Genomic DNA, 22,187 nt, shown 5'->3' with positions numbered 1-22,187 from the left:
GCACTTCCACCAGCTCCCTCAGTACCCTTGGATGGATCCCATCCGGCCCCATAGACTTGTGTGTGTGTCTAAGTGGTGTAGCAGGTCGCTAACCATTTCCCCTTGGATTATGGGGGCTTCCTTCTGCTCCCCGTCCCTGTCTTCCAGCTCAGGGGGTTGGGTACCCCGAGAACAACTGGTCTTACTATTAAAGCCTGAGGCAAAGAAGGCATTAAGTACCTCAGCCTTTTCCTCATCCTTTGTCACTATGTTTCCCCCTGCATCCAAGAAAGGATGGAGATTCTCCTTAGCCCTCATTTTGTTGCTACTGTATTTATAGAAACGTTTTTTATCATCTTTTACGACAGTAGCCAGATTAAGTTCTAGTTAGGGCAGTCTCGGTCTCCCTCCCCTCCAGGAGCCCCGCCCTCCCGAGGTGACATGTGGGGGTGGGGCATGATGGGGGGCGGTGCTTGGGGGAGGGGCGGCACCCCGGGGGCGTGGCTGCAGTGGGGAGGCTGGGCTGTGAGGTCACAGAGCCCCGCTGTGCCACACTGAGATGTGCTGTGCAGTGCCACGGGCACCGCTCCGCCAGTGCCAGCAGCGGCAGCAGCATGGTGCAGGCACGGGCGGCTGTGGCCCCCACCCGCCTCCTTATTCTCCTCCTCCTGTTGGCCCTGCGAGCCCGGGACGCCCCGGCTGCTCCGTGGCAAGAGTGGGGATCAGGTAGGTGGGCGGGTGAGGGCCGGCGCCAAGACCTTGGGGTAGCAGCGGGGCTGGGGTCATGCTGAGGCAGGGCCGGGAGAGCAGCAGGGCTGGGCTGAGCCGGGTGAGCTGTGACCAGCTCCGTGGGCAAGCAGGAGGCAGACACCCCACGGGGAGGCACAGAAGGCCACGGGCACTGTGGGAGCATTTTCCAGGTGAACGATGGGGCCGGGAGCAGTGCCGCAGGGTGAGAAACTCTCCCTAGAGCCAGCCCTGTGCTGCTGTGCCCCGGGGCAGCCTTCCCCCAGCATGCAGGTCGGGGCCAGAGCTGCACGGCAGGGCCAGGCAATAGCCCACGGGAGCGCTTCCCCCCGCTGGGCTGCTCATGGCCATGCCTCGGGCTGTGGCTCTGCCGTTCCCCGGCTTGGTCCCAGCTTTCAGCCTCGGGGACATCCATCCTCGGGAGATGTCCGCTCAGGAAGACAGGAGCATTCTTGCTCTAGCCCTGCAGTGCTCTCCTTGGGCAAACCCAGGTCCACGACACACAGCCCCAGCCCGCAGCCCAGGGGAACAGGCGGGGCAGCGCTGGTGCAGCCTCTCACTGGCCAGCGGGCTCTTCTCCACGAGATGTACAAACGATCATTTTTTTTTTCCTCCAGTGCTTTCATGTGGGCTGCTTTTGTGCACAGTAGAGATCTCCCAGTAAGAAATCCCCCAAGGACCGTATGTTTGTCCATCCGCTCCCTGAGGGGTGTTGCACATGGCCTGGAAAACGGTATTTTGAGAGCTTCCAGGTGCCAGGTGCCAGCCAACAGGTCACCCAAGGCCCCTCTGCAGCTTTGGAAATCTCCACCCGCGTCTGGGTCCCACATCATGACGTGACCCCCTCCAGTCACTGCAGGTCACTGACAAAGAAGTAGATCACAACATCTAATGGAAACGTGCTTGATTACAGCTGTGCCTGTAGGCAATGGCTACCCGACCTCTCAGCCGGATCTTGTCCAGGAGCCTCAGGGCGTTCCCGCAGGTACGTCACTTGAATGAATGAGCTTTTAGGTTTTAATATTCTGTTCATATGAAATTTCACGTAATATTTTCTTGGCCAATGCTCAGGCATGCAGAAGAGCAGAGAGGGAATGGGTCGGGCTCTGTGTCTGTGAATGTGCCCTGGGACACTTTGCCTTGCGAAGCTGTCTTTGCCAGACGCTCCGAGCCTGCGCTGATTCCAGTGCCTGCTGCAAAGCCAGCAGGCTCGTTGGGCTTGAGTTTAGAGACGGTGTGAGCCCCAGGGAGCCCTTTCTCCCGACAGCTCCATGCGTGGTTTGTTTTGGATCAGCATGGTCCAGGCACCTAGTAACTGTCTGCACGATGCTCCTGAGGGGAAGGGAGAGACGAGTGCCATGGAGCAATCCTGCGTTTGAAATGCATTCACTGCCGTTCAGATCTGAAGAAGTATGTTGAAATATTTCACGGGAGCTGCTCTGTTCTGCTTGTTTACAGACGTGGCTGGAGGCGATGGGTATCCAGCTTCCCAGATGGGTTCCAGGGCTGACGCGCAGGGAGATCGCATGGGTACGTCATGGCTTTTTCCTTCCTTTGAGAGCTGCCAGCTCAAAGCCCAAATGGGAGTGAGGCATCTCTTGTGGGTGTGAGAATATAGACCTGTGTTGTGTGTGCCATGTCGTTACGTGATCCCCTCATATGTTCTGCTATTCAGTTATGGCAGTGTATATCACAATGTATGATGGAAATTTCTCATGGGTGTTTGGTTGCAGATGTGGCTCCAGCTCCAGCTCCTCGGAAGGATCCTGCACTGGAGCTCAACTGGCATCCCAGGGGTGAGCAGTCAGTCTTGACTGATTTCACAGACTAAGCACTCGTTTTCAGTATTTTATGAGTGAGAAATTTAACTTAATACTTTCTGTGAAGGTCCTCAAAGAGCAAAGTATGAAGCCAAAATAGGGAAATCTTCCCAGCGGTCATCAGAAGTCCTAAAGGAAATCCTGAAAGACTTGGAGAAAGCAGCCCATGGTGGGTATATATCCCTCTTAACCAGAAGACTTGGGAAGCTGAGATTTTAGACACATGTATGGACAAGCCGTAGCCAACACAAGCAGAAAGGGATCGATCAGAGCCTCGCTGCACTGACACTTGATTTCACGCCTTGCAGGTGCTGGTGAGCCACAGAGATAGTCCATAGTTTCTGCTGCCATTTGTGGTTCAAGCTGAGCCCCAGGGACAGCTGCTGCCCCAGTTATACCATTACTGGCCAGAGCTGTTCTGGGCAGACATCAGTGTCCAGCTGGCAGGGACTGGTGGTGCTCGTGCCTTGCTGACAGTCGCCAGAGGGGAGAGTGCCCTTGGGCGGCAGAGAGGATGCGCAGGCAGCTTGGGGTCGCTGAGACTGGCAGACTTTGCCAGGGCTGCAGGCATGCCCTGGCCAGGATCGGAGCAGCCCCAGCTTCACAGCCTGGTCCAGCCCTGTTGTTCTCCTTGATGTTTGAGGACTCTCGGTGACACCTCGGGGTCAGGGACAGGTGAAAGCTGGACACCCAGCTTGAGGCCGGACAGCTAACTTGAAGGCAGCTAAAATGAAGGGCTGTGAATTCAGTCTCGGGTGGTTTAGCTTTCTGTTTCTAGTTGTGTTTTAGATAAGCTGGCTGTGGTTTTCCTCTTGTTTTGGGGGACTGTGGGCTCTTCGCTGCCTTTGTGAAGTGCCCAGAATATGGTTGCAAGAGCTTGGTGTTCAGTCCACTGTGTGTGTGTGTGTCTGTTACCCTTACTGTGTGATGGAGTTGGCATGATGGGACGTGCTTCTCCAAAGTGCTCTTTCCCCAGCTGAATTGGCTGCAGCCTCTTCCTGTCCTTTCTGAAGGAAGTAATTTACCATCATCTTGCCGTTTGCCAAAAATGCACTAAGTGCCAACAAGAAGATCACATGCAATTTCCTGGTTTCCCAGCAGGTCAGGTTTTGCTGTCTACTGGTAAACTGGAAAGTGCCTAGCTCTTTGATTTTTCTCCATGAATCACACATTGTTTGAACTAGTGATGAGGTGCACCCCCAAATGCCCAGGCTTTCTTTCTAAGTGTTATTAATGTATTTTGCCTCCTGAAGATACCGTGTTCCTGGCGAGGAACAGTTACTTCTGATTAAACTGACCCTCTTTCTTTCTAAAGAGACGGACCGTGAGACTGTGCAGAAGGAGGCCTTTCAGGAAGGAAGCAGTCACGCAGTGCCGGTCTCTGATGAAAAAACAGGGGCAATTCAATCAACAGGCATGCCAGGTAATTGCTGTCCCTCAGTCATCCAGTGCCATAAATAAAAATCACTGGGTGTCGGCAGGCTCTTCCCCTGCTGCCCGCTACTGTACATCGTGTCAGCAGCCAAACTATTAGTACAGAGCAAGTGTTCTAAAAGAAGCCAGGAACGGCTCTCTGAGGATGACTGTCGTCTCTGGGGTGTGGAGGTTATGGCCAGCAGTGTGCCAGAGAGATGGTCGCAACCCTCTGTGGATGTGGTGAAGTGCTCACCTCCCACTACACCCAGTTCCCAGGAATTTCAGAACTCTGCCATTTGGGGACTGAGGCCATCTGAACCACGTTCAGTAGACGTTGGGAAATGTGACTCTTGATCGAATGTACCTCCCTCAGTACCTGCGTCCCAGAGCTTGCTGTGAGTCCCTAGAGGCCCTAGGCACAACAGAGGGGGAGCCCTCCTGTGAACTGAGGTCCAAAGGGATGCACTGACGGGTCAGGCACGGGCTTAGAGGGAACCTGCACCGTCCTTCTGCATCCTCTGTGCCTGAGCCATGCTGAGGCTTTACCTTTCTCTGCTTCTTGGCAGTGCCGTCCAACCCCGGGGAAGCCCACCACACCGGGATATATGAATTTTTTCACAAGAATCCAGGTACTGAGCAGTCTTGCAGGGGGCCATAAGTGGGAAACAAGTCCTGAAAACCAGAGGCATGCAAGTGGTGCCCATGCTGGAGAAAAGGAAAAGGGGGAGAGCGAGGTTCTGGCGTCTCCTGAGAGGGCCTGACTCCATCGCTTCAGGGGGTGGGTGCTGGGCTGAGGACGGAGAGCTGGGGGTGGCACTCCCTGATGCAGGGATGGTTTTTGTCCGTGTTGCTCAAAGGAGCGATTGGTCAAAGAGCTGCGCTCCCCCACGTGCTCTCCATCTGGCCTCAGGAGTTCTGTTCAGTGGGACAACTTGTCCCAAAGGGTCAGAGAGAGCCTCCGTGCAGCAGCACTAGCAAGCAAGCACTAGCAAAAGAAATTGTGTGCAAATGTGAAGGGTGGCCAAGAAGGGGGAGCGAACCCATGACACTGGGAAAACTGGATTGTGGACATCCCAGAGTGTAAGCAAAGCTGAGAGGAGAAAGAGAGGCTCCAGAGTGCCTTGATTTGCAACGGCTTTGGGAGTTTCCTTTGTTTCTACTGAAACCAAGGAAATGTTGCAGCCCCGGGATGTTCAGTGGTTCAGAGATGCAAACAAAGTGAGAAAGAACATTTCCTGGCAATGTCAGACCTCCTGTGAGATTACCAGTAGTGCACAGGACACACTAACGTGCAGAATTGTTCCTCCAGGAGTGGATGGCAAGAGAAACTCAAATGCTGTGGATCCTAAAGATTTCCAGAAGTACTGCATAGAAGGCGCTGTGGCGGTCTTGGGCTCCATGCTGCTTGGGATGGTATTGTGTTGTGGGATCTGTCTGTGGAGGAAGAGAAAACAGTGAGTTGTTGGGAGGTTTTTTTGCAAACTTGTGTATGAGATGGCGGCCATTAGCCATGAAGCATTTAGAGGTAGGGTATTCTGGATTGCCGAGTTAGTTATTGGCCAGACTCGACTGGGATTTCTGCTGTAAGATGTTTTAACTGGCCTCTCAATTCATGGGCATTCTTTTCTGAAACCCCTTCGTACTGTGGCAAGTGTTAGTTAAAAGTGACCCTGCCTCGACATGAGCAGACCCAGCAACAGACATAGGCAGAGCAAGGTCAGAAAGTAAAAACAAGGGATGACGTTGCCATAGAAACTGAGGACAGGGAGTGACATCTCCCTACCAGTGAACTTACCAGGAGAAATCACCCTGTTAGGTCATGCCGTAAATCCCAGATGTTCACCTTGGCCAAGGTGTCCCAGCAACTCAGACTGTGGTGACGAACCTTCCCAGCTATCAGCTTTGCTTTGGAGAAAGAGAGTCGGTCTGTCCCATCTGCACCCCAACACTGCCAGCGTGCGTGTTCTCAGCACAGGCGGCGGTATCTCTTTGGATACATATTCTGAAGAGAGGATGGAGAGCGCCTCACCGAACAGAGAGCCGAGGCTGTCACCTTGTCTGGTCAGGGATGGGCAGGGGAGCCGAGTGCTGGTCTCTGCCAGGCATGCTGAGAAAGGAGAACAGGAGGCTCTCTTGGCCCTGCAGTGCAGTGCCCAGCTTTGGTCCCCTCGGTCTGCCAGGGTCAGGTCTCCTTCCCGGCACATGCAGAGCAGGCAGGTCAGGATGGTCAGGGCTGAGAGGAGACAGGCCATGGGCAGGCGAGCAGAGCCCCAGCCGAGGGGTGCGGGGTGCCCCGTTTTCTGCACAAAGCTCTCTGGGCCCGCAGCTCCCATGTGAAGCCACGTGCCCGAACCCCACAGGGCACCCAGCGCTGTCCCACACCCTTGCACCCGCCCAGCACCACAGCCATGGCGGGGCCTCAGCAGCCTTCTCTCTTCACAGGCGCCTCTCCGCAGCTTCGGGAGCCAGGCCCGACACCAGCAGCTGCCCCTAGCACCCGCACAGCTGTCCCGCACGCCCCAGCACCTCTGAGAGCCAGACCCGATGCCAGCAGCCACCGCCTGTGCCTGGAAAACCAGACCTCCTGCCACGGAGCACCAGGGAACTGGTCCCCGGAGCCTGGACAAGTCGCCCGGCCCGTTCACCCCCACCCCGGCCCCATGGCTGTCCAACTCAGCCAGCTGGCTGTTGCGGGTCCGGCCCAGTGACCTCCAGCCCCCGGAGGAACTGAAACCATCTCCCTGTGCCCCAAGCCCATTGCCGTGATCTTCCTGCAAGGGCTTGAGGTGGCCCCACCAGGGTATGTGTTGGGGGTGCGATGACAGACTCCCCACGGACAGCCTCAGGGGTCCACCATTTATTGCTTTGAATTTGTTGATATTTGCCTAGCAATAAATACAGAGCAATAGCACAATTGTCCAGGTCGTAACAGCAGCAAACTCAGGAATTCACCAATTCTGGGCTGAACTTCCTATCGAGGCACAGAGGGACGTGAATGCCTGCGGCGTCAGCAGGCAGGGAGCTGGGCGTGGGACCCACTGATCATGAAAATGAGGGTTTGGACCATAAAAAGGAGGCTTTCAATGCTAGAATCAAAGCCTTGGACCCTAAAAATGAAGCTTTGAGCCCTAAAAGAGGGGTTGGACCCTAAAAATGAGGGCTTGGAAACTCAGGATGTGGCTTGGACCCTCAAAATGACTGGCTTTGGAGCCTGAAAATGAGGCTTTGGCAACTCAAAATGCGGCTTTGGACTCTAAAAAGGAGACTTTACAAACTGAAGTGGAGCCTTTGGACCATAAAAATGAGGCTTTGGATCCCAAAATGAGATTTTCTGCCATAAAAGTGAGGGTTTAGGCCCTAAAAATGAAAGTGTGTGTCCTAAAAATAGGCTACTGTTAATAAAAGACAGGTTTGGACCCTATAAATAAGGCTTTAGACTCCAAAAATGAGGCTTTGGACCTTCAAAATCAGACTTGAGGCCTTAAAAATGATGCTCTGGGCCCTTCAAATGAGTCCTTGAACCTTAAAAGCAGGGCTTGGAGATTGTAAATGAGAGTTTGGTCCCTAAAAATGAGGCTTTCAACCCTAGAATCAAAGCTTTGTACTCTAAAAATGAGGCTGTGAGCCCTAAAAGAGGGGTTTGGACCATAAAAATAAGGGTTTGGACACTCAAGATGTGGCTTGGATCCTCCAAATGACTGGCTGGACCCTAAAAATGCCACTTTGGAGCCTGAAGATGAGGCTTTGGCAACTCAAAATGCGGCTTTGGACTCTAAAAAGAAGACTTTGCAAACTGAAACGGAGCCTTTGGACCATAAAAATGAGGTTTTGGAACCTAGAAAGATATTTTGGACCCTAAAATGAGCTTTGATCCCTAAAAGTGAGGCTTTGGGCGATAAAAATGTGAGTTTGGGCCCTAAAAATGAGGCTTTGGATCCTAAGATGAGGCTTTGGACCTTAAAAATGAGGCTTTGGGCCTTAAAATGAGCATTTGGACCATAAAATGAGGGGTTGGATCCTAAAAATGAGGCTTTGGGCCCTGAAGAAGAGAATTTGGGCTCTGTAATCACTTTTGGACCTTAAAACTGTCCCTCCTCATTCAGTTCGGTATAGAGTTACTCATCGGAATGATTCGAGTCATGTGCCACAGGGAGAGCTCAGTCTCCCTCTTCTCCTGCTGCTGTATTTACTAGATCTCCACTGACGTGGAGATATTGGCAGGTGCCTCGTGTTCATCCCCACATTGCCTTACAGAATTCAGGGTATCTGCTCAATTTCATGTTCAAATGCAGGGCCATAGAGCCACATGAGGAGCCAGGGCTGTTACGGACAGCACAGGACCTACAGGAAAGCAATTCCCATTCAGGGTGAGTGTGTGACAGACATCCCAGACGGCATCGCAGAGAGTGCGGTTTGGTGCCTGTGTGCCATACACCAATGCCATCAGTCAGAGGCATCAGCCATCAGATGCCATCGGAGAGGCAAGGTCTGTCCCTTCTCTACCCAATAGCTGCAGGCACTGGGTGAACAGACAGCACGTCACACTGGGGTCTTTACTCACTCCTTTGGTGATGCAGTCAAGGAACACACCAATCATTTTCACAGTGTGCCTGCATACATCTTGTCTTCAAGGACAACATCCTACAAGCACAGCAACGGTCCATATCAAAATTCAATTGAAACTTGAAAGGGAATTCAAAGGCACCAAGATGAGCTTTAGGTACCTCAGGAACAGCTAAAGAAGAAGCAGAGCTACTGTGGGACCACTGCTGAATTTAGAAAGAGTAGGTGTAGGTAGATCTGAGATAGTCTATGTCCTCTTTGCCTCAGTTACCACCAGAGAGATCTCCCAGGCCTCTGTGCTTTGAGGCAGGACTCAGGATGGGAAAAACCAGCGGTGGATGGGGATCAAGCCAGGGGCTACTTGAGCAAACTACACCCTTACCGGTCCATGGGACCGGAGGCGCTGTATCCACGTGTGCTGAGAGAGGTTTTCACCAGGAGGTGCTGGTCTGTTATGATCCCAGTAAGAAAGGCACTCCGACTCTGTGGGGTATCATTTAAAATGCTGTTCATTAGTGCTAACACTGTAAGGAGAGAATCGTATAGCTAATCTTATGTCCCTCGAGATGGGGGGAGCCCCAGGTGGTAGAGCATTGAATGGGCTTCCGACCCACACACGGCATGCCGTGCAGACCCCATCCATGAAAGAGTCTCCTGGTTTGGTCATTCAAGCTACTACAGGATTTTCTACAAGGAAGACAACACCATTTATCCTTTCTACAGTCAAACAGAAACACGTCTCTCATGAGAACTTCTTGCTGCACTGTTAGGTACAGGCAAAGCCAGGCAGGTGGCATAATGGCCAGCACAGAGTGGGTGCTGCCTTGCAGGCTCCTCTGTGACAATGAGCTGCTGAGGTTGTCCTGCAGCCAAGGGATCTGTGCAGCACAGCACAGGCGTGAAGACCACACTGGGGGTGCAGCACAGAACAGCCCAGCACTAACTGCTCAGGTTTCCCTGTGAGAAGGCTGTCCTCCATCCTGCTGCAACAGCTGAGGTGCTGCGGCTCAAATGTGCACTGCCACGAAGAGCTGTAGGTCCATTTGCTTGTCACAGGACTGTGCTCTTTCTGTATTAAATGAGTAGAATACCAGAGCATAGCACAGCAGAGCACAGCGTAGCACAAACCAGAACAGAACAGTTCAGTTGGAAGGGACCTACAATGATGATCTAGTCCAACTGCCTGACCACTTCAGGGCTGACCAGAAGTTAAAGCATGTTCTTAAGGGCATTGTCCAAATGCCTCTTAAACACTGACAGGCTTGGGGCATCAACCACCTCTCCAGGAAGCCTGTTCCAGGGTTTGAACACCCTCTCGGTAAAGAAATGTTTCCTAATATCTAGTCTGAAGGTCCTTTGGCACAGCTTTGACCCATTCCCAGGCGTCCTGCCCCTGGATCCCAGGGAGAAGAGATCAGCACCTCCCTCTCCACGTCCCCTCCTCAGGAAGCTGTAGAGAGCAGTGAGGTCGCCCTCAGCCTCCTTTTCTCCAAATAAGACAAGCCCAAAGTCTTCAGCCGCTCCTCACAGGACATGCCTTCCAGCCCTTTCACCGTCTTTGTTGCCCTCCTCTGGACGCATTCAAGGACCTTCACATGCTTCTTAAATTGTGGGGCGCAGAACTGCACACAGTACTCAAGGCGAGGCCGCACCAACACTGAATACAGCAGGATAATCCCCTCTCTTGACCAGCTGGTTTTGCTGTGTTTGATGCCCCCCAGGATGCAGTTTGCCCTCTTGGCTGCCTGGGCACACCGCTGGCTCCTATTGAGTCTGCTGTCGACCAGCACGCCCAGACCCCTTTCTGCAGGACTGCTCTCCAGCCACTCCTCTCCCAGGTTAGACTTGTGCCCAGTGTTACTCCGTCCCAGGTGCAGAATCCGTCATTTCAAATTGTTAAATTGTTAAATTGTTAAATTTCATCCCATTAATTACATCCCAGCCCAGCCCGTCCCCAGATCTCTCCACCTCCCTCACCCCACAGCAGTGTCCACTGCAGGGTGCTGCAAAGCTCTGGGCACCCAGCCCTCTGAAGGGCACAGCAGCTCCTGGGGGGCAGAGAGGGGGGTCAGCCTCCCCACCAGCCCCAGGGCTGATGCTGGCCCCAAGGGCATGAGGAAAGAGAGGCCACTCAATCTCTAGCTCTGCTGCATTCATATTATAGGTTATCCCCAACTCTGACTGCGTTTGTCTCCTTCTCTACCCCCATCAGCCCCACGCCCCAGGACAGCACAAGAGGCAGCTCCCGCATCTCTCCAGTCTCCCTTCCCTGTGCCTGCTGGGTTCCTACTGACTCCCATGGCAGAGTCTTTTTTTGTGCATGCCTCAATTTAGTGTTCTGCTTCTGGGGGACATCACCTCTGAGGGTGATTCACCTTGTGTGTCTCAATTCACTCCCACTCCAGGGCACGTGGTGAGTCCCCATCCTCTCCTGAGCCCTCCAAATTCGTTTCCAGAGAGACCACTATATGCCATCTGTCCTGTCATATGTGAAGCAGCCTGTGGAATTAACCGGGAGCCCATGCACCATCTCCACTGCCATCGGACACAAAGAAGAGAGCTTTGAAAACCAGAACTTTCGGTCCAGTGGAACACAATCATACCACAAGCTTAACCCCAATCTTAGGGAGAACACAAGGAGAAAAGACTCTTTAAAAGACCAATTCCTTGGACATTTTCTTGGCGGCAGCTTTGGAGAAAGAGCTCAGCCTGCAAGCACATCACCTGGGAGATACCCTTTTACTGAAGAGCTGCATGTGGACAGGTCACATCTGACACAGTGTTGTCCAAGGGTCAGACACGACAGGATCAAGCCTCAAGAGAAACAGTATAAACCCAGAAAATTATCTAGAAGTAGGATGATCACAAGGGAGAACAGCAGACTCCTGGCCTAAGATAAATTCTGGGAAATGTGCAGAGAAGGGGAGGCAGGGTATTGCCAGTGAAACAGTGTCCATTGTGCCAGTTTCCATAGGGCGTCCTTGAGCTCCTGATTCCTCATGCTGTAGATGAGGGGGTTCACTGCTGGAGGCACCACCGAGTACAGAAATGACACCACCAGGTCCAGGGATGGGGAAGCAATGGAGGGGGGCTTCAGGTAGGCAGACACTGCAGTGCTGAAAAACAGGGAGACGACAGCCAGGTGAGGGGGGCACGTGGAAAAGGCTTTATGCTGTCCCAGCTCGGAGGGGATCCTCAGCACGGCCCTGAAGATCTGCACGTAGGACAGCACAATGAAAACAAAACACCCAAATGCTAAACAGGCACTAAGCACAAGAAGCCCAACCTCCCTGAGGTAGTCTGACTCTGAGCAGGAGAGCTTGAGGATCTGGGGGATTTCACAGAAGAACTGGTCCAGGGCATTGCCTTGACAGAGTGGTAGTGAAAATGTATTGGCAGTGTGAAGCATGGCATACAAAAACCCACTGCCCCAGACAGCTGCTGCCACGTGGACACAAGCTCTGCTGCCCAGCAGGGTCCCGTAGTGCAGGGGTTTACAGATGGCAACGTAGCAGTCATAGGCCATGACAGTGAGGAGAGAACAGTCTGCTGAGATAAAGAAGACTAACAGAAAGAGCTGGGCAGCACATCCTGGGTAGGAGATGGCCCTGGTGTCCCACAGAGAATAGGCCATGGCTTTGGGGAGAGTGGTGGAGATGGAGCCCAGGTCGCGGCGGGAGAGGTTAAGGAGGCAGAAGTACATGGAGGTATGGAGTCGGTGGTCATAGACTACAGCGGTGATGATGATGCCATTGCCCCGGAGGACAGCCAGGTGGATGCCCAGGAAGAGCCAGAAGGTCAAGAGCTGCAGCTCCCGCGTGTCTGTGAATGCCAGGAGGAGGAACTCGGTGGTGGAGCTGCCGTTGGACATCTGGTCCTGTTGGGCATCAGCACAGTCCATGGAGGAAGAGAGTAAAATGTTTAGGTTAGACTACTCTGAACAAAATCTACTTCATTTTTCCTAGTGTCCTGCTGTGTGGGAGGGGAGATCAGGGGCTTGCTCCGGGGAAGGTGTCCAGCATGTCAGGGGATGGCAAGGAGCTGCCCAGATCCCCCTTCCCCTGGCATTTCTGGGAGCAGCTCTCCTCTCACTCCCCGACTATATACGCTGCCTGGAGCTGTCCCTGCCAGCAGCTCTTTCTCTGTCCCCACATCTCCTCCCTGTCAGTGCTCACAGACTCCATCCAACCTGCTGTGTGCCTAGCTCTGCCCTGTAGACCCCTCTTGGCAGCAGGGCACCGCACAGGGTCATCTCTCCGTGTGCAGGGTCTAAGGAGCAGCTCAGAAAAGTCCTAACCAGAACTGCAGCCTCAGTGCCTTCTCCAGAGTGGAGAAGTAAATTCCCACTGCCCACCCAGCTCACCAAGAGTAGAAAACTGAAAGCACAGATTCCTTCCCTTTCAGGAAAATGCAGCTTTGATGTCATCCTTGAAAGTCTCCTCGGAAATGCCTTAGAAATGATCTGGAGCTGTTAGCAGCCTGTCGTGGTTTAACCTCAGTCGGCAACTGAGCACCACACAGCCGCTCACTCATTCCCCCCCGCCCCTGGTGGGATGGGGGAGAGAATTGGAAGAGCACAAGTGAGAAAAACTCGTGGGTTGAGATAAAAACAGTTTAATAATTTCAATAAAATAATAACAACAACAACAATAATAATAATAATGTGTCCTGGTTTCGGCAGGGATAGAGTTAATTTCCTTCCTAGTAGCTGGTACAGTGTTTTGGATTTAGGATGAGAACAAAGTTGATAACGCACCGATGTTTTAGTTGTTGCTAGGTAATGCTTACACTAGCCAAGGACTTTTTAGTTTCCCATGCTCTACCGACTGAGAAGGCTGGAGGTGCACAAGAAGCTGGGAGGGGGCACAGCCAAACTGGCCAAAGGGACATTCCATAGCATGTGACGTCATGCTCAGTACATAAGCTGGGGAAAGCTGGCCGGGGGGGGGGCGCTGCTCGGGGACCGGCTGGGCATCGGTCGGCGGGTGGTGAGCAATTGTACTGTGCATCACTTGCTTTGTGTATTATTATTATTATAATCATATTATTATTATTATTATTATCATTTTATTTCAATTATTAAACTGTTTTTATCTCAACCCACGAGTTTTTCTCACTTGTGCTCTTCCAGTTCTCTTCCCCATCCCACCGGGTGGGGGGAGTGAGCGAGCGGCTGGGTGGTGCTCAGTTGCCGACTGAGATTAAACCACGACAAGGACATAGACTATCGCAGATCTACCTACACCTACTCTTTCTAAATTCAGCAGTGGTCCCACAGTATCTCTGCTGCTTCTTTAGCTGTTCCTGAGGCGAGGGAGGAAGAGAGACTTTCCTCGTATTGCCGGAGTTGACCAGCCAATTCATCCACTGTTTGTTCCTCTCCATCTTTCCAGGTTAACACTGCCAATGAATTGGCGTATGACGATGGTGAGCTCCTTATAAACTTCCACCACATGGGTCGTGTGCACTTGACTTCATCTGGATCTTTGGATAGTTGTTCATTGTTCAGGTCATCATAAATCACCTCCAGCACAGCTAATTCTCTCAGAAACTGGATACCCTTCTCCATGGTGGCCCATTTGCTTGGGCGACATATGACGTATTCCTTAAAGGGATACCTTTCCTTCACGCTTGACAAGAGTCGCCTCCAAAGGCTAAGGACTCGTGTCCCTTTTCCAATTGCTTTGTCAATGCCCCCTTCCCTAGAAAGGGATCCCAGCTGCTTGGCTTCCCTACCCTCTAATTCCAGGCTACTGGCCCCATTATCCCAGCATCGGAGCAGCCAGGTGACAATATGCTCGCCTGGACGACGGCTGAAATCTTTTCGTATATCTCGCAGCTCACTCAGGGATAGAGATTGGGTGGTCACTGCCTCATTTATGAGTTCTTCCTCTTCCTCCTCCCCAATCAGAGGCCGGCTCTCCTCCTCCTGTTCTCGTGATGGCCCTTCTCCAGGGTAGTCGTACAGTTCTTCCTCCGGTTCCCTTTTAGAAGAAGCTTCTTCTTCCCTTACTAAACGAGCCGACTTCCGCTTCCAAGATTTCTTCTTGTGTACAGGGGCGACTGATACCGGCACAGGCTGGTTCTTTGGTTCAGCCACAGGGCGTGTCGCTGGGGTCTGAGTGGCCGCAGTGCATGTCACCGGAGTCTGAGTGGCGACAGGGCCTGTTGCCGGGGTTCGAGTGGCTGCAGTGCAAGTGCATGTCACTGGAGTCTGAGTGGCCGCAGGGCCTGTTGCCGGGGTTGGGGTGGCCGCAGTGCCTGTCGCCGGGGTTGGAGTGACCACTGTGCAAGTGCATGTCACCGGAGTCTGAGTGGCCGCAGGGCCTGTTGCCGGGGTTGGAGTGGCCGCAGTGCATGTCGCTGGGGTCTGAGTGGCCGCAGGGCCTGTCGCCGGGGTCGGAGTGGCCGCAGACCCTGTCGCCGGGGTTGGAGTGGCTGCAGTGCATGTCACCAGGGTCTGAGTGGCTGCAGTGCATGTCGCTGGGGTTGGAGTGGCTGCAGGGCCTGTCGCCGGGGTCTGAGTGGCCGCAGGGCCTGTCACCGGGGTTGGAGTGGCCGCAGTGCATGTCGCCACGGTCTGAGGGGCTGCAGTGCCTGTCGCCAGGGTCTGAGTGGCCGCAGGGCCTGTCGCCGGGGTTGGAGTGGCTGCAGTGCATGTCACCAGGGTCTGAGTGGCTGCAGTGCATGTCGCTGGGGTTGGAGTGGCTGCAGGGCCTGTCGCCGGGGTCTGAGTGGCCGCAGGGCCTGTCGCCGGGGTTGGAGTGGCCACAGTGCATGTTGCCCGGGTCTGAGTGGCCACAGGGCCTGTTGCTGGGATCTGAGTGGCCGCAGGGCCTGTTGCCGACGTCTGAGTAGCTGCAGTGCATGTTGCTGGGGTCGGAGTGGCCGCAGGGCGCGTTGCCTGGGTCTGAGTGGCCGCAGTGCGTGTCGTTTTACTGTCAGAGCCAGAGACCTTCTCTTCCCTTTGAGGGCACTGAATGGTGCTGAACAGGGCTCGGTAGGCATGGGCCAGGCCCCAGCACGTTGCAATGAGCTGCAGCTCTCTGGAGTTGCCAGGGTGACAGCATCCTTTGTCCAAGTATTCTACTAACTTTTCAGGATTCTGCACTTGCTCAGGGGTGAAGTTCCAAAACACTGGGGGTGCCCATTGGCCTAGGTACTTGCCCATCTTGTCCCACACACCCTGCCACTCATAATTATTCAGCCTTGGGGCAGATCTCTGGATGATATTCTTAAATTGCTTACCAACTTTAGACAAAACCGAAACAGTATTCCCAAGAAGTATTAATAGAAGTATCTTAACTGCCCAAGGATGTTCAAAATACTGAAAAATTACTGTAATGAAGGAGGAAACATCATAGAAGAAGGTAGTGACACTGCCATTCTGTATTTCCTCCGTAAAAAAACTCTCAGAAAAGTTACTGCAATTGCTAGTTGTCTCCACGAAATGGTCTCCGTGGTACAGTAACGGCTTCATTGCGAAGTTTACATACCACGCTAACGTCAAGGTCAATGTTCTAAAAACAAACCTCACAAGCGAGACATTGCTATTCACTGCAGACCACAGCAAGCTGCAAAACCCAACACCAATCTTTAACATGTACAGCAGGAAAAAAGAGCGCGATGCAGATTATACAAATCAATATCGAGAACAGAGAAACCAACATTGTGACCCACAACCACTAACAGATATAAGTTCCTTAATACACTCCGGTTAACCTGTTATTATCTCAAACCCTTCGTGCCCCACGTTGGGCGCCAAAAAAAGGACTGTCGTGGTTTAATTTCAGTCGGCAACTAAGCACCACGCAGCCGCTCGCTCACTCCCCCCCACCCGGTGGGATGGGGGAGAGAATTGGAAGAGCACAAGTGAGAAAAAACTCGTGGGTTGAGATAAAAACAGTTTAATAATTGAAATAAAATGATGATAATAATAATATGATAATAATAATAATACACAAAACAAGTGATGCACAAGAGATGGAGATGGAGGGGACAAAGCCGGGGTGTTGGAAGTGAGGACGCTTCTGCTGTGCAGGTGCTTGTGAGGTCACTGGTGTCGGAGGAGCTGGTGGGGCAGGAACGGGCAGGTGTGAGCAGCCACAAAGGCGGCTGGTTAGAAGGGGAAATGACTGAGCAGAAGAACGTTCCTGCGAGCCCAGGAGCTGTGAGTGTGGTGACCAGAATCGTCCTTGAAACATGCAGCTGGTCGCTTTGCAGCACAGCCTGGTACCGAGAATCCAGACGCCTCCAGGTCATCTCTGAAGTGAGACTCGGTTACTTTATTGGTCCCCTTTGGGCTCACTTTTGGAGTCGGTTAGGTTTATCCGCCCACCTGTGGGATGGCTGGGTCCCCTCTGGGATCGGTTTGTCCTCCCCGCTGGGATGCTTTGGCCCTTTCTGAAATCTTTCTGATTCACTTTATACCAGTATTATATATCCATATAAGTAATCTATCATCAGGATATCTGCTGCTGTTTTGAGGATAAGTTCCCTGCCTAATGATAAGTTTGCAGTAACCTGCAGTAGTATACACCTAGTTGGTTATTGCTGTTCTGTTGATTATTGCGAAAAGATTGGTTGTTGCTATACGATTGATTGCTGCTGTTATTGACTGCTGCCATACTACTGATAGATACTCTGTCACTGACTGCTGATAGAAATGGGAAGCAGATCCATGCCCTGTACAGGCATCTGCCAAAGTGTTTTGTCCGGCTCTGGAGGGAGCTGAAGTCCTGGGTAGCAGCCCCAGACTCCACCAGGGGAGACAGGCGAAGAATTTGGTGTATGTTGGAGGCAGGTCCGTGCCCAACAGCACTCTGGAACTCCTCCCAGGAAGTTCCCGGACTCTTTGGGTTTCCTCCGGAGACGAGCGAATTCCCAGGCAGCAGCCCCAGAATCTTCTAAGGTAGCTACCCAAAGAGCATTGTGTATGTTGGCAGCGGGTCCATTCCTGGTTTTGCTTCAGGACTTTTCCTTTACAGACACCTAAAGTCCCAGGTAGCATCACCACAGTTTTCCGGGTTAGTTAGTTAGTTGAAGAGTTTTCTTTGTCTTGGAGGCAGGTCCATGCCCGGTAGCTCCTCAGGGATCCTCCAAGGGAGTCTCCAGAATGTTTTGACCGGGGAGACATCTGAATCTCGCAGGTAGCCACCCCAGACCTTTCCAAGTACTTACCCCAGGTGTTTTGTGTATGCTGGAGGCAGGTCCATGCCCAGTAGCTCCCCAGGACTCCTCTCAGACATCCCCAGGAGCATATTGGTTTCTCTGGAGAGAGCTGAATTCCCAGGTAGCAGCCCCAGACTATTCTATAGTAGCTACCTGAGGAGCTTTATGTAAGCTGGGTGCAGGTCCATGCCTGGTAGGTCCCTGGGAATTCTCCCAGTCATTCCAGGAGTGTGTTGGCCTCCCCTTGGGACACCTGAATGTCGCAGGTAGCAGACGCAGACCCTGCAAGGTTGTTAGTTGAAGAGTTTTCTTAAACTTGAAGGCAGGTCTATGGCCGGAAGCTTTCCCGGGACTGCCAAACAGCTCAAGAATGTTTTAGCCTCCCCTGCAGACAGCTGAATTTTGAAGGTAGCAGCCCCAGATTCCCACAAAGAAGCTAAGCAAAGAGTTTTGCGCATGTTGGAGGCAGTTCCATGGCCTGTAGCTCTCTGGGGCTCCTCCCAGGCAGCTTTGGAGTGTTTTGACTTTGCCTGGAGACAGCTGAAGACCTCGGTAACAGACGCAGCTTTGAGCTAGGTAGTTACCTGAAGAGTCTTGTTCATGTTGGAGGCAGGTCCATTCCCAGAAGCACCCCGGGACTCCTCCCAGGCATCTCCAGGAGTGTTTTGGCTTCCTCTGGAGACAGGTGAATTCCCAGTAGCAAGCAGCCCCAGACTCTTTGAAGGTAGCTATGCAAAGAGCGTAGTGTATTTTGGGGGAAGGTCTATGCTCTGTAGCTCCCCGGGAATTCTCCCAGGCATGTTCAGGATTGTCTTGGCCTTCCCTGGATATAGCTGAAGTCTCAGGAGCAGCCCCAGAGTCCTCCTAGTTCGTTACTGGAAGAGCTTTCTTCATATTGAAGGTAGGTCAGTGCCCAATATCTCCCTGGGACTCCTCTCGGGCATCTCCAGGAGTGTTGTGGCTTCATCTGGACAGAGCTGAAGTGGTGGGTAGTAGCCCCAAACTCCTCCTAGGTTGCTAATGTCCTTGTTTTGTCCATATTGGAGGCAGGTGCATGCCTGGCAGCTCCCCAGGATTCCTCCTAGGTGTCGTGGTTTAACCTCAGTCGGCAACTGAGCACCACGCAGCCGCTTGCTCACTCCTCCCCACACCCGGTGGGATGGGGGAGAGAATTGGAAGAGCACAAGTGAGAAAAACTCGTGGGTTGAGATAAAAACAGTTTAATAATTGAAATAAAATGATAATAATAATAATAATAATAATATAATAACAATAATAATAATAATACACAAAGCAAGTGATGCACAGTGCAATTGCTCACCACCCGCCAGCCGATGCCCAGCCAGTCCACGAGCAGCGCCCCCCCCCGGCCAGCTTTCCCCAGTTTATGTACTGAGCATGACGTCACATGCTATGGAATGTCCCTTTGGCCAGTTTGGCTGTGCCCCCTCCCAGCTTCTTGTGCACCTCCAGCCTTCTCAGTCGGTAGAGCATGGGAAACTAAAAAGTCCTTGGCTAGTGTAAGCATTACCTAGCAACAACTAAAACATCGGTGCGTTATCAACTTAGTTCTCATCCTAAATCCAAAACACAGCACTGTACCAGCTACTAGGAAGGAAATTAACTCTATCCCTGCCGAAACCAGGACACCCGGGTCCCAAACCCAACCCTGCGGAGCTTTCGCTGTGTCTGACGGGCAGGTATCCAAATTTCCGACGCAAATCCAAGCCTGCGGAGCTTTCGCTGCGTCTGACGGGCAGGTATCCAAATTTCCGAAAGAATGCCTTAATACTCACAAAACAATGTTCTTCGCTCAGGGCCTCTTCGGTCCGGGGATCGGGAAGAATCCTCTCCGAGAATCTCTCGGTGCCGGCTGAGGTTCCGCGATCCCTGGATCCGTCGAGGCTCAAGAGCAGTGTCCCATCTGGGGTGCCAAATCTGTTACCGTAAGTCGGCAGATGAAAAACTCTCTAAGACTCCATTTGGAGTTTTAGAAAGCAGGCACTCTTTATTGTGGCGCCGGGTGCACAGGGGTTCATTCCAACCTAATGTGCACGCCGAGTTGTTCAACTTCAGAAGTTATATACAATTAGAATATACATATTCATTAGATTTCCTAGTAATGATTAACATATTCATGTTACTTCAACATATGTAAAAGTCTTTAACGCATGCGCTCTTATGTTCATTGGTGGTCTCTCAGGGTCCTCTGGTGGTTGTCAATAGTCTTCCTCACTGTGTCCTTTTGCTCACCTCTTCAATTTGGCGTCCTTCAGTCTGAGTAAAGGTTAACTATTGATGTATGGTTTGCCCTTGTTCTCTCCTATGACTGGTACAAGGTGTTACATATACTTCTGAACACTGATGTTATCATTCCCTCCTATTCTTTGAGGATCTGGAGCTATGCTTCTAAGCACTGATGTTATCATTCCCTCCTATTCTTTGAGGATCTGGAGCTATGCTTCTAAGCACTGATGTTATCATTCCCTCCTATTCTTTTGAGAACCTGGAACTGTACTTCTGAGTGCTGACGTTATCATTTATATCTCAAGTGCGTGCCGGTGTGTTAATGCAGACCGTCGAGGTCTTTTCAGGGGTACTTCCGGACTGGCAGGTCGCGTGCCTGAGTGGTACTGAGTCCCAGGATGAGCCAGCTCCTGCCGACGGTTTTATCTCCTGGAGATACATTTCATTTGGACTCATTATTTTCTCAGCTCAGTCTATCTGAGTCTTAGAGACTTGAGCCCCTTGGGATCGTGACGTTGTAGTTCGAGTGCTCAAGTGGCAATGTTTGGTTTGCCATTGCTTTGCCAAGGCAAAGCCCCTTGCAGGATGATGGTCCCACAAAAAGCCTGGGACTGCAGTCTCCTCAGCAGTCTTCTGTAACCTTCATGCTGCCAGGGCGTTGATGCTGTTTCATCAGAAGTAAAATTCACCCTAATCCTGGGATGTCTTTCCTGCCCTCTGTGGATGGAGGAATCACTGGTCATTCCTTTACTGGTTATGCTCTACCTTCCACCTAGGCAGGTGTGGGGGTGAAAAGCAGCATGGACTCCGGCAGACACGGCAACCAAAGACCTTTATTGCTTTTTGTTAGCATCTTTTATAGCAAGCAGAAGTGTACACGCGCTACCTGCAGCTTGCAGATAGGTTATAGCCTTGTGTTCACGCGCATCTATGCTCTAGCAGATTGGCCCGTTCTTCCTGATCATGCGAAATGCCTTCATGGTCTTTATCTTGTTTTCCTCCTTCCAGCTGCACATTCCTTTCTCCGTTGTTTTCTGCTTAAGTGCCTTGTCATGCCAGGTGGTACAGTGTTTGCTCATTAAAATCAAACTCAGGAATGTCCGTTAGTGAGATTCCCATCCCCATAGGCAGGTTATTTTCCCTCATTCCCATCTTTTTCTGAAGTAAACGTCACAGTTGTTATAATCATGAAAAAGCTGATTTTTTTTTTTTTCCTTGTACACATATTACTTTATATAATAGCCTTCTCATTTCCCTGTTCCGTGTTGGTAGCTCTGAGCATTTAATCTGGTCTACCTGAGCCTCCTGAACCCCAAAGCAGTGTTCTGAAGGAGGCTGTCGTGGTTTAATTTCAGTCGGCAACTAAGTACCATGCAGCCGCTCGCTCACTCCCCCCCACCCGGTGGGATGGGGGAGAGAATTGGAAGAGCACAAGTGAGAAAAACTCGTGGGTTGAGATAAAAACAGTTTAATAATTGAAATAAAATGATAATAATAATATGATAATAATAATAATACACAAAGCGAGTGATGCACAGTACAATTGCTCACCACCCGCCGACCGATGCCCAGCCAGTCCCCGAGCAGCGGCACCCCCGGCCAGCTTTCCCCCGTTTATGTACTGAGCATGACGTCACATGCTATGGAATGTCCCTTTGGCCAGTCTGGCTGTGCCCCCTCCCAGCTTCTTGTGCACCTCCAGCCTTCTCAGTCGGTAGAGCATGGGAAGCTGAAAAGTCCTTGGCTAGTGTAAGCATTACCTAGCAACAACTAAAACATCGGTGCGTTATCAACTTTGTTCTCATCCTAAATCCAAAACACTGTACCAGCTACTAGGAAGGAAATTAACTCTATCCCTGCCGAAACCAGGACAATACCCACCCCTTATTCTATACCATCTGCGTCATGCTCAAGTCTCATATTTTCCAGTACATTTTCATTAATCACCACCCCTTTTTTTTTATATATACACACACACACACACACACACACAGAGATATCATTCCCTTCGTCTGTGGGCCATCCCTCTAAAATGTTCGGTGAGTTCATTTAGTCCATGACTTTGGGCTCCATCTGTCATAATAATCTTTCAGGGTAGGAAAAATGGAGATGGTATGTGGTGTTGGATTGTTTCATGTTGAAGTCAGTTCTGGTACCATCATCACTGTGCTTTGCTTGGTTTCACTGAAGTTATTCTTCATTAGTCTGGGTGATTCTTATTGTAATAACATTAGTATGGCATAT

The 22,187-nt window shown here is 51.7% G+C and overlaps 1 protein-coding gene across 1 annotated transcript; it reads right to left on the bottom strand.

Annotated features, from left to right (window-relative positions):
* Positions 1–11,415: 11,415 nt before the first annotated feature.
* Positions 11,416–12,426, bottom strand: LOC143173331 (olfactory receptor 14C36-like). Its single transcript, XM_076363541.1, has one exon. It carries the CDS (start codon positions 12,424–12,426, stop codon positions 11,416–11,418), a length of 1,011 nt encoding a protein of 336 aa, XP_076219656.1.
* Between the last annotated feature and the right edge of the window lie 9,761 nt (positions 12,427–22,187).

The sequence above is a fragment of the Aptenodytes patagonicus genome, unplaced genomic scaffold (genome assembly GCF_965638725.1).
Source record: "Aptenodytes patagonicus unplaced genomic scaffold, bAptPat1.pri.cur scaffold_67, whole genome shotgun sequence".
NCBI lineage: Eukaryota > Metazoa > Chordata > Aves > Sphenisciformes > Spheniscidae > Aptenodytes > Aptenodytes patagonicus.
Note: the sequence above shows the minus strand (reverse complement) of the source record. Positions and strands in the feature narration are given on the sequence as shown.